This window comes from Gallus gallus, chromosome 31, assembly GCF_016699485.2.
Source record: "Gallus gallus isolate bGalGal1 chromosome 31, bGalGal1.mat.broiler.GRCg7b, whole genome shotgun sequence".
Taxonomy (NCBI): Eukaryota; Metazoa; Chordata; class Aves; order Galliformes; family Phasianidae; genus Gallus; species Gallus gallus.
In genome coordinates this window covers 306,117-318,868 of record NC_052562.1, presented here as the reverse complement: position 1 = coordinate 318,868, position 12,752 = coordinate 306,117, and the positions used below count along the sequence as shown (strand labels likewise).

General features: G+C 43.7%; 1 protein-coding gene across 6 annotated transcripts in view; it reads right to left on the bottom strand.

Moving 5' to 3' along the window:
- Positions 1-10,246, bottom strand: part of LOC121107837 (butyrophilin subfamily 2 member A1-like) — a 142,035-nt gene extending 131,789 nt beyond the window's left edge. For all 6 annotated transcript variants that reach the window (XM_046904816.1, XM_046904817.1, XM_040654171.2 and 3 more), the window contains exons 1-5: positions 9,317-10,246; positions 5,292-5,345; positions 2,226-2,279; positions 937-981; positions 812-832 (exon numbers count right to left, since the gene is read on the bottom strand). In XM_046904816.1, the coding sequence (XP_046760772.1) occupies positions 812-832; positions 937-981; positions 2,226-2,279; positions 5,292-5,345; positions 9,317-9,464 (322 nt within the window). In that variant the 5' untranslated portion in view covers positions 9,465-10,246. The remainder of the gene's footprint in view (positions 1-811; positions 833-936; positions 982-2,225; positions 2,280-5,291; positions 5,346-9,316) is intronic.
- Between the last annotated feature and the right edge of the window lie 2,506 nt (positions 10,247-12,752).

Below are 12,752 nucleotides of genomic sequence, written 5' to 3'. Positions count from 1 at the left end.
CACTGCCACCAACACCTGCCTCCACTTCCCTGACAGCATAAAGGGTGGCTCTGGTCCCAGGCTCTCCATCTCCACGCTCCCCAGCTCTGTCTTCCCTCCACAGCCCCTCCTGCACTCTCAGCACTTCCAAACACTCCTACATGCACGTCTCACCACCAGCACAACACCGTGACAGATAAACCTGCATACTAGTGGATGGGACGCCGTGTCAAGGGACAGTCCCACTCACCATTCGCCTTCACCACAGTCTCTTCAGGAAGACGAGGAGGAACGGTGGAGCACCCTGCTTACCATGCCAGAGCCCACATAGGCTTGGGGAAAGGTATGGGAGGCCCGCAGTAGCAAATGACTGAGGGCAAGCACCACTTTCTTTGGACGGAGCACCATTCTTTGCATGGAGCTCCTCTGCACAGACTACATAACCGCCAGAAAAGAAGAAACCAAGTCAGGTTCAGACCCACTGGTCGCAGGTGCTGCCCACTGGATCTGCCCACCCCAGCCATGTTTAACAAGGGCCTCTGGCAGGAACACTTATCAAGGCCATTCACAAACACCATCACAGCCCTCTGATTCTCAATGGGATCACGGCCACCTGACCCACCCACCACTTCCCCAGCAGCACACAGGGATAATCAAGGCCCAGGCACTCCATCCTGCCACCTCATCTCTGTCTTCCCTGAGCAGCCCTTGTTACACTCTCATCTGCTCCAAAGTCTCCACCAAACTCATTTCAGCCTCCAACAGAACTGCACATCCGAACAGTGTGCCTAGCTGTGGCATGGCTGGCCAGCAGTCAGACAGCTCCACTCACCCATCTTCTTCTTCAGGGTCCCTGCAAGAAAAAATGGGGGGAAAGAAGGATAACACCAACACCTTCATTATGCTGGAAAACACGCATGCAAAGAAGCACTGGGGCACAGCCCTTCATTTACTCACCTTTCTCTGCACCCTTCCTTGATCTTCCTCGTGCCTGGATCTCCTCTGAAAAATAGACATGGATATTGGTGAGAGTAATCAGGACACCTTTCTTAACAACCCATCCCGCGTAACTCTAGGGAAAGGGATGGGATGTCTTCAGCATGGCGCACTCATCCTCCACAAACCCCTCACTTAGTCAGGGCTTTCCCATGCACAGTGGCTTTGCGGTAACACCTACATCACATTTCATTTGCCCCTTCTTTCCATTTCAGATCAAGACTTAAACCTCACAGTCCTTTATTTGCTCTGTCATGGCATATCCTGTACCTTGGCCTGCTTGCTCTCAACGTCCAATGCTTAAAATCTTATCACAGCAGAAATGTCATTGAGAAAGAAGTCTGGACAATATTTGAGTCCTAATATCATAAGAACATCGTCCCATCTAAACCAAATGCACAGTAAGGCACAGAAGAGCACTGAGGCCACAGAGAGACCAAACCCTTGCACAGTCCTCATTCTACTGTGGAACTCACTCCATGGCCATTCTTCATTATTATACCATCAACACATACACTGATTTTTCTCTCACTGTGTGCTAAAATGAAAATATATGAAAAATAGCACCTCAGTGGTTCCTTATTTCTCAGGGAATAGCATTCAACTTCCCTGAGTTTTCTCCGTAGTTGTTCCATCTCAACACTTAGATATGCATTTATTAGTGTGGATTCTGATCAGTTTGTGAACTGTGGTCTCCTGCCACAGTTCCTGCCACAAATTCCTACAGACCCCAACAAATGCATACTGTGGCAGGAGAACAGCCTTGCCTCAGAGATGAGGACAACCATTCTGAGCTCTCACTTTGGTCCACCAAATAAACATACGTCCTATATACTCGTCATAAACCAATCCACTCACTCTACTGCACTCTTCCTTCTTCAGTTTATGATATTTGACACTCATAAGGTTCTTTCCTAACCAAGGACTGGACATTTTTTGGAAGAAGGGAAAGCCTGTGTGCAGCTGTAAACCTGCCTTCCTTATAATACTTTGGAACTCCCTTCCCCAATGAGATCTTTTGGGACAGTGCTTAGAAGGGAAGTAGCAAATGCTTTTCTCAGAAAGGTCCATCTTAAAAGCATACTCCTGAAAACTTTGATATGTATCAATCCTGCTATTTGCCAGAAACCGAGATATATATCCCAACTACGTGCCATGAAGTTCTCTCACACCTAAATGTGAAATACACATCTGTACTTAAAAGACAGGAAAAAAAAAAAAAAAAAAAAAAAACAATCAAGAAAACTCACCTGTGTCAATGAATGGATGCCAGAGGATGATTTTGAAAATCTGTAGTACAAATGCTAAAAAAGGAACTACACTGCTACCATCATGACAGAACCTAAAAGCATGGAATGCTATGGCCCAAAAGAAGTCAGATTTGCATTCATTTTTCTCACATTTATACAAAACGATGCAGATCTTGCTTCATACAAAATGCCCACAGGCTTTCCTATTCTTAGTGTTCTTCAGAGTCATTGGCATTGTCAATATGCAGAAACCATATTCTCTCTTCCGCTGCACACAGGAGACAATTTTTCTTTTTTCTCCAGGTAATATTAAGCTTGCCAAACTATATCATTTCAATTTCAATTAAAATATTTGCAGGTGAAAAATGATTTTGGTGAATTCTATACATTGGGAAGGAAAAATAAGAGTGTGGAAAGACACCAAGTTCGTAACATCTTAATAGACAGATGCCCAGTTAACAAAGAATGTTTCTGTAGTTCATTACTAAGCCAGAAAAGAATAAATAAATAATAATAATAGGAAAAGGAAAGATGAGACAATGAAAAAGGTACTTTCATTTGAGAAAACCAACTTCAGAATGTTTGGGTGCTAGAAACACAAAGGTCTGGAAAGGCAAAGGAGAACATTGTTCTGCAGATATGCGGGAAGATGTTGATTTTGGAAGATGGAAAGCTTTGGGGTACATCTGGAAGGCTGAAGCCACTCTTAGAATCATAGAATCATAGAATCGCTAAGGTTGGAAAAGACCCACAGGATCATCCAGTCCAACCATTCGCCCTTCATCAATGGTTCTCGCTAAACCATGTCCCTCAACACAACATCCAAACGCTCTTTAAACACTACCAGGCTCGGTGACTCCACTACCTCTCTGGGCAGCCCATTCCAGTGCCTGATCACCCTTTCAGAGAAGTAGTATTTCCTAACGTCCAGCCTGAACCTTCCCTGACGCAGCTTGAAACCATTCCCTCTCGTTCTATCACTAGTCACCCGGGAGAAGAGGCTGACCCCCAGCTCACCACAACCTCCCTTCAGGTAGTTATAGAGAGCAATAAGGTCTCCCCTGAGCCTCCTCTTCTCTAGACTGAACAACCCCAGCTCCTTCAGACGCTCTTCATAAGGCCTGTGCTCCAGACCCCTCACCAGCTTTGTTGCCCTCCTCTGGACACGCTCCTGGGCCTCGATGTCTTTCTTACAGTGAGGGGCCCAAAACTGGACACCGTACTCAAGGTGCGGCCTCACCAGTGCTGAGTACAGGGGAATAATTACTTCCCTGTTCCTGCTGGCCACACTATTTCTGATACAAGCCAGGATGCCATTGGCCTTTTTGGCCACCTGGGCACACTGCTGGCTCATGTTCAGTCTAGCGTCAATCAACACCCCCAGGTCCATTTCCTCTACACAGTCTTGCAGCCACTCTGCCCCAAGCCTGTAGCGTTGCCTGGGGTTATTGTGGCCGAAGTGCAGGACCCGGCATTTGGTCTTGTTGAATCCCATCCCATTGGCCCAGCTATCCAACCTATCCAGATCCCTCTGTAAGGCCTCGCTACCCTCAGGCAGATCAACGCTTCCAGCCAGCTTGGTGTCATCTGCAAACTTACTGAGGGTGCACTCAATGCCCTCATCCAGGTCATCAATAAAGATATTAAAGAGGACAGGCCCCAGCACCGACCCCTGGGGAACACCACTTGTGACCGGTCACCAGCTGGATTTAACTCCATTCACTACCACTCTCTGGGCCCGGCCCTCCAGCCAGTTCCTTACCCAGCGAAGAATGTATCTGTCCAAGCCACGATCTGCCAGCCTCTGCAGGAGAATACTGTGCGAGACAGTGTCAAAGGCTTTGCTGAAGTCTAGGTAGACCACATCAACAGCCTTTCCCTCATCCACCAGACAGGTCACTGGATCATAGAAGGAGATCAGGTTGGTCAAGCAGGACCTGCCCTTCGTGAACCCATGCTGGCTAGGCCTGATCCCCCGCTTGTCCCGCACATGCCGTGTGATCTCCCTCAAGACAATCTGCTCCATAATCTTCCCCGGCACCGAGGTCAGGCTAACAGGCCTGTAGTTCCCCGGATCCTCCCTGCAGCCCTTCTTGTGGATGGGAGTCACACTGGCAAGCCTCCAGTCTTCTGGGACCTCACCCGCCAACAAGGAGCACTGATAGATGATGGAAAGCGGCTCGGCTATCACCTCCGCCAGTTCCCTCAGCACTCTCGGGTGAATCTCATCCGGTCCCATGGACTTGTGGCAGTCCAGTTGGAGTAGCAGGTCTCTAACTGTTACCTCCTGAATCGTGGGGGGTTTAGTCTGCTCCCCAGCCAAGGCTGCCAGGTCAGGGAGTAGAGAAACCTGAGGATAACCGGTCTGTCTTTTAAAGACAGATGTAAAGAAGGCATTCAGAACATCTGCCTTTTCCTTATCCTCAGTGGTTACATTGCCAGCCTCATCCAGTAGAGAATGGAGATTCTCCCTGGTCCTCCTCTTGCTGTTGATATACTTGTAAAAGAGTTTCTTGTTCCCTTTTACCCCAGCAGCCAGCTTGAGTTCAAGCTGGGCTTTAGCCTTTCTGATTTTCTCCCTGCACATCTTAACAACTTCTTTGTATTCTTTCTGAGTTGCCCGTCCCTTCTTCCAGAGGAGGTAGATTCTCTTTTTCTCCTGGAGCCTCAAGTATAGTTCCCTATTCATCCACGCCAGTCTTCTTCCGCACCGGCTCATTTTGCGGCTTAGGGGGACAGCCTGCTCCTGCGCCTTTAAGACTTCCTTCTTAAAGAGCAACCAGCCATCTTGTACCCCTTTACTTTCTAATACTGAACCCCAGGGGACTCTCCCTACTAGTCTCCTGAACAATTCAAAGTCTGCCCACTCTTGAGTGAATTCATTAACAAAAAGATTCTCCTGAAGGAATCCAGAGCTGTGAGTTTCTTGGAAAGAATGAGCTACCTGCAACATAGGATGTCTATGGCACTTGGGAGGACAAAAAAAGGTTGGAAATTCTGAGTCAGAAAGGAAGCTCACTGCTAAGAATTGTAAATTGGGGGCTCTGGCATGGAGGAATAGCTTACCTAATACAAAAATGAGGCAAAAGAGATAAAGAATCCAGAGCCAGTTGTGGTTTTCTGAAAAAGGGAAAAAAAGCAATTTAAAAAAAAATGACAAATAATTTCTTGCAATATAATACAGGTGTAGAGCAGCAGTGGAAGTCATATAATCTCTACCTCTTGGACGTGGTTAACAGAAGAACATTTTTTAAAATAATTACTCATCTGGGAGTCATGAGGACCACAAATTATTTTAAAGAAAGCTTAGACATAGTACTGAAGCTTTTGTATTGCATCACTACTTGAACACCTTGGAGGTGAACTAGGAAGGAAACTTCTGGGAATTTTTAAATTAATATTGATTTTGGAATTATGTTTCCACTATTATTCAAGAGCCTGCCTATTTAGCAGACTATTTCTGAATGAAGTAATATTGCTGTAAGTGCTACCATAAAATTGCTTTATCTTAAGTTGAATTTCAAAGCTATGACTGAGTAGAATTTACAGAAGATGACCTGAGTGGTCTTTCCAATCCTAATGATTCCATGATTCTATGATTCTAAGGGAGTCAGCCCTAGTCTTGCTGCTCAATATCAACTTTCAGTCAGAATAACACTTTAAAAGCTTAATACAAAAAAATATGAGATCTGTCAGCATTGTAATATAGATACTCATAGTGGGAAACAGGATGGAAGCACTTAGCTAGGGAGCCCACTGTCTTCCTGGCTCTCCTGGCAACCCCAAGTGCTCTATCTTTTTCAGAAAGAAGTTGGGTAGTGCGATGCCATAGCTATAGAGCGACTGATTTTCTCAAATTATTGAGCAATAGTTGTCTGAATTGAGTCAGCTGTTAAGTGTTGGAAACGGGCTAAAAAAATTCACAGCATTAGGCCCATCCTTCTTATTATGGTAGGACGATGTGATGGTGATGGTGATAGGAACTTCACCTGCAAGGAAAAAGCGGGAGCACTGTTTTTCTCTGCAAATATAACCTTTCTACTGATGGAACAATGAGACAGAAAGTCTCAGCGTTAGGTCAGTCCAAAACAAAAATGAGCCCTCTAGGCTAGAATTCTTCAGTCTCCTTCAATGATGAGGAGAGTCTTGAGTCAATGTTACCAGCTCCTTAAGCCAAATACACACATTTCCACCTGTCCAGGTTTTACACATCAGTCATGTTAGATACTCTTGGAGAACAGGGCCATTTGGGACAGGATTTTTTCAGGCAGACAGTATGTACATAAGTGGGAGGATTATAACTGAAAGCTCACTGAGCAAGTTACCATCACGAGGCGCAAAGATCTGTGCAACAATCTTCACACCCTGAAAGCAATCTGTACAGGTTCTTGTTCTTCACTCATCTTGGCTATGGGACCTGTGAGAGACTGACGATGCCTTTTTCACGTGTGTGATAAGACAACACACCTACTTGTACTCCCTGAGAACCCAGAGCAGGGCTGGAGTGTCTGCCACCATTTGAGATGGTCAGCGTTGTCCCAGCCCTGGTCTTGAATGTGTCAGACAGGATCTACAGTACATTTATTCCATCAGAAAATGGGAATATGATCTGAAGTGCAGGTGTGATATCTTAGGATACGTGATGCTGAACTGTACACTAAGTTGTGTCAAAGTAATGAGCAGAACTTTGGTTTGGCATAGGAGGTTGCTCTTGGCCTTTTCCTGGTGGATACATCAGCAGTGTGGGTTGGTGAGCAAAGTGGGGCTGGAACAGTAACAGTCATTATCTTGATCTTTCCCTATCCCTTGAAAGCCATTTGGAGACCTGCCTCAGAAACTTCATCACAGCAAGTTCTAACGTGGTTCAAATCAATGGTTTAAACTTTTCAGGTCAATTCCTGCCCAGAAAGAACCAGGCATGGGTTTAAAACAAATACCGTAAAGGTGACACAAACAGAGATGAAGACAATCTCCTTCAGGAAGTATATAATAGAATCATAGAATGGCCTGGGTTGAAAAGGACCACAAAGATCATCGAGTTTCAACCCCCCTGCTATGTGCAGGGTCACCAACCACCAGACCAGGCTGCCGAGCCACATCCAGCCTGGCCTTGAATGCCCCCAGGGATGAGGCATCCACAGCCTCCTTGGGCAACCTGTTCCAGTGCGTCAACACCCTCTGTGTGAAAAACTTCCTCCTAATATCCAACCAAAACCTCCCCTGTCTCAGTTTAAGACCATTCCCATTTCTCCTATCACTATCCACCCTTGTAAACAGCCGTTGCCCCTCCTGTTTATATGCTCCTTTCAAGTACTGGAAGGCCATGAGAAGGCTCCAGGGAAACCTCATTTTCTCCAAGCTAAACAATCCCAGTTCCCTCTACCTTTCCTCATAGGAGCTGCGCTCCAGTCTTCTGATCATCTTAGTGGCCCCTACACCAAAGTTAGATTTCAGTAATTTTCTCTCCCTAAGGGGCTTTTCACCCTGGACAACAATCCTCTAGTGATCAGCAACTAAGATAGTCCACAAAAGGGTTATTTAGCTTGGTGACACTCACTTTTATATGCTAATACAGGAAACTAGAAAGTGTTTTTCTCTTCTTCTATTTTTCTTTTTTTTTTTTTTTCTTTTTCATTTAATTGCTTAGAGGAAAGATGTGGTTGAGAGAAATTGGAACTAGAACTCAGATCCAACCTACTCCATGGATTCTGCTTTCTCCACTGCATGCTACTGATCTTAGATAGAATTTATCGTACTCATTTACCTGTAAACCATGTTGCAATAAAAAAAAATGTTGGAAGACTCAAGAGCAGGACTACTCTGATCTTTCTTGGGCACACCCTCGAAAAAACTTTCAAAAATGTCATGTCAGGCAAATTGTTTATAATACTCCTGGAAATGGCTGACCTGCTATGAGAAAAAATAAGAATTCCTGAGAGGAACAGAATATAAGAAAATGGATCTTCCTAAAAAAGAAGCACTTCCTTTAGCAAGGCATTGAGATTTTTCATTGCTCTTTAGCATGTAGAGTGGGAAATATTCCATACACCTTCTGCTGATATTCATCCAAAGCTCAAAATGTGTGGTTTGAACAGAGGATGAATAAAGAAAATTCCTTAACTCTCATCTGGGCCTTCTCCCCCTCCTCAGTTCCACCATTTTCCAACAGACAATAAGGAAGCAGTAGACAACAAAGAAACATATGCAGGATGGAACAATCTTGCTACTTCGTTGAGCTCTCTGTGGACCTATTTCTAACCAGGTGAATTACTACTCCCTTACATTGTTCTTACCAAAGCTCAGACCATACCATGGGCCTCACCAAGGATTTAAGGAGATTCACATTGTGATGAAAAATTGTTGTCTTTCCCTTCTTGGCCTAGGAATGCCAAAGCATTTAGGCCACCTGAAAGTGATTTTTGCTTTGTCAAGGATGACCTTCACAACCGCGGAACTGCTCTACAGAGCAACTACATCGCCTGAGGCCAAAGTTTCGCAGTTTCAAGCAGGAAATACTGTTTTGCTTCTAAACAGCACAAACAAAATATACAGCCCTTAGAACAGATGGAGTTTTTCCCTCATTGTAGCTGCTGCTGATTTTAGGTTGGCATAAGCTACAGACTCCCTTTTTTGTCTCTGATGGAATCCATGAACAAGATGGGCTGCACAGACTCTCAATACCCTCCATCTGGCTGCATGCTGTTATCACTGGGGTTCTTTTTGGCACTAAGAATCAGGTTGGTCACACAGTACTCTCAGTTTTGTCATTGTCAGTGCCTTAAGTGCAACAAGAAGCCTTAACAACCCTGAGCACCCTCACCTCCAGCCATGCCTTCTGCCCACTGCTCTTGGAAATTCAAGCTTGTGCCATGGACTGCAGCCCAGTTCCTAGCACTCCCTTCTTGACAGACCTTGGACCTGTACTGCAGGTAGCTTGTGCCCTGGGCAGACCTTGAACCCAGTCTGAAGCTCACTGCCAGCCCTGTTGTTACACTGATGGGCTCTCATGCTATGCATGGGCTGCAATGCATCACCTGCTTGCGTTGGATTCATTTACAAAACTGAGCTGTGCTTCATGCTTCCTCACCTACCTTGATTCTGCAGTGGTGAGTCACATTCTGGTGCACAATTCTCAGAGCAAGGTGCCAGTGGTGACTTAACTACCAGCAGCCGCTCCTTTCTAACACCTCCTCGCACAGTCCCACTAAGCCCAGCACCCTGTCTCCCAGCATGCCCCATTTCCTGTATCTATGGTTATGTTATCTTGCACCTGCAATCTATCTTTACTGCAATTAATTTGTACTCTTGTCCTCTTTCAATGAAAAGTATCAGTGAAGTGCTGCAGGGTAGTAAAAGTAAGTTAGGGCAATAAAGCTGAGTGTTGTAAGGAAGCACCTGAGATATACACCATTACACATAAGAGTACAGACTTCAACTTAAATGCACAGAGGAGAAAAAGGAGACAATGCAAATATCCACACCACCACTTAGGATACTAATCAACCAAAAAGCATGTTAGAATAATGCATTCCCAATTAATTCCTTCACGTTATTTCACCTAGCACCAAAATTGTACACAGCTGCATGTTAAAATGATTAACTATATGTAGACAAGCGCATTGATCCACTTTCTGATTACAAGTTTACATTTACAAAGTCTTTGCAAAGTTTAAATGTATTTCCAAAGAAGTAGTTCAATGAAATTATTAAAACTGCAGTATAAATCTCAAAACGCTATTTGATTAACTTATATAAATGTTCTATGCTTAGTTATCAAAGTACTCTCTCTTTAATATTGCTAAGATGTCCTCTACAGTATTCCTTATTGCAATCCCAGCACCTCTCTTGTGAAGTAGTAAATAGAATATGTCTAGCCAAAATAGTATCTAGGTTATATTAATTTGCTGTATTCATTATGTGTCTTTTCTAGCATTAAAAAGTCTCATGCTCTTACCTATCAGCAGCCTCTAGACCAGTTGTTAAAAAAAAGAATTCCAGGAAGAAAGAAAATGGCTCAAGTCACAGGCTGAAGTAGGAGGAGCCATTCTGTGCAGATAGGGAAATGATAAAGAAATGCCTCTCACTTGTTGGAAAACGAAATCAAGATGGCTGTAACGTGATAGATAATTACAACAAGAAATCAAATCAAATTCAATTAAAAAGACAAAGCAAGTTTTTCTTTCTTTTTGTTGCATGCTTTTGGCAAGGATCTGGTAGCCAAGGGGACTCAGGTGTGAGCTCATAGTAGTTGATATGATTTGGTGTTTAGGATTTACGATGTGAATAATGGTGATATAGCACCAATGTTTTTGTTGCTACAGAGCAATGCTTACGTTGTGCCATAGACATTTCAAGTTCTCTCACTGTCCTGCAGGGACAGTGCCTGCCCCTTTGTGCTGGGGCAGCACAAAGATCTGGGAGAGCACAAAATGGGAACAGTTGACCTAAAGTGGCCAAAGGGATATTTCACATCATATAACATCATGGTGATCAATAAAACTGGGGAGGTGTTAGCTGGGGGGTTGCAGCTGCTCAGAGTCTGGCTGGGCATTGGTCAGAAGGTGGTGAGCAATTGCTCTGTGCATCACTCTTTTGACAAAGGAAAGTTGGCTCGTTTTTTTGTGTTTTTCTTTTCCTCTTCTCACTTGTTTAGTAAATATACACGTATTTATTATGATTTTCCCTTCCCTTTCTGTCTTAATAAATTGCCTTTATCTCAATCCAAGAGTTTCACCTTTTTTTCTTATTCCTCCCCATCCCACTTGGGGACAGTAAGCATTCTGTAATTTCATTTTGAGTTCCTTCAGGACTTGCCTGTGACACCACGTAATTCCGGTAACTAACTGATATCTTATTTCTCCCAGCAAATTGTTGCTTTGGGGAATGTTTGTTTACACATGTGTACGACCTTATGGACTTTCCTTCTGATTTTTGGTTTCTTTTATGTTGCTCCCATGATATATTCTAAATTTTCCAGGGATTTTATTTTTAGACAAATTTCATTTCTGTGTGAATTGGGATACACATTTCACTAAGGTTTCCAAAGTAATGCATTTCTAACAGTCTCAAGGCAGCTTGTGGGCTCCTTCCTTTCTGCTCTGTACCTTTAGGTGTTTCTTCATTTGTTTGTTGTTGTTGTTTTTATGGTCCTATGGCCCATTTTAACAGAGTTCTCTTCCTTCACATTGATTATCTGTGTGCTGAACATACCTGATTTGTTTTGTCAACTGCAATGTTAAATATGATTGCTGTCTGGTTGTAACTTTGGAGTAGCTTACCAGGCTGCGCATCTCCAATGAAGTTCTGCTCACCAGACACCTGCAATCTCATTGTTTTTGTGTTTTTGTTTTGAGATTTATTTATTTATTTATCTAACTATTTATTTATTTATTTTGTGGTGGTCTCTTCTCATAGCCATTGACTCTACCAACTCTAATGATAAATGCCTCATTCATATAGAGATATTCCACCAGACTGGATTTACATTTGAACTACCCTTCTGGATGAATTGCTGTTTCTCCCATGTCATCATCAAGGGGTCTTAAGAATTCATCTCATAAACAGTTTCAAGATTTTCCATCTCTCAGAACTATTTTCTTCACATGAAGAGCAAGACCATCCAGTTAACAGTGTTTTCTGCCCGCGGAAACAAGTCTCTGATTCAGCTTCTATCTTGAAGAATTTTGGAGAAAGTTTCCTGTGGAAGTAGTTGATTGAATTCACCATTTTCCGTCAGTCAGTGGATGCTGGAAGTAAGATGGCTGCTCCAAAAGTAATGCCTCCTATTTATTACGCTGACCCACAATGTCAGAGGCCGATGTTGGTGAGATGCCAGTAGAGGCTGATCATTCCTGAAAATATTCCATTAAATTTTGTTGCCGTGTGACAGATGGCAGCAGAGGATTGGTCTGACAAAATGGCACCTGACATGAAAGTGCTCATGAAGCAAAGGTGTGTAATTGAATTCCTCCATGCAGAAAAATTTGCACCCTTCAACATTTATCAACACTTGATGAATTTTTATGGAGACCAAATGGTGGATGTGAGCACAGGCAGGCAGAAGGTGTTGCATTTCAACAGTGCCTCCATAGCAGTGGATCACCTCTGCTGGTACAGATTTGTATAAACACAGCATGAAGGCTCTCATTTGTTGCTGGCAAAAAAGCAAAGCTAATCATGCTGACTATGTTGAAAACATACTGTTCTGTAGCTGAGAATTTGCTCTATCCAAGTGTCATCTTGTTCTTTGCAGTTGTTGTTGTTTCCGTGGAAATAAATAGGAGGCATTACTTTCAGAGTGACCTAAGTAGATGATCTTTAGGATCCTTTCCAACCCAGGGCATTCTATGTCCAGTCATTTTCAGGAAAACAGAGCCCACACCACACTCTCTGGTTGTTCCCATCCCTTTACTTTCATGCCTTTCATTTCTCAGTTGGACATCTTCTCAAGGCACTGGTCACTTTGAGTAGTTGGCTCATGCTGTACCTGGACATGTACCATGCCACTAACTCAATATCCTGATTGTT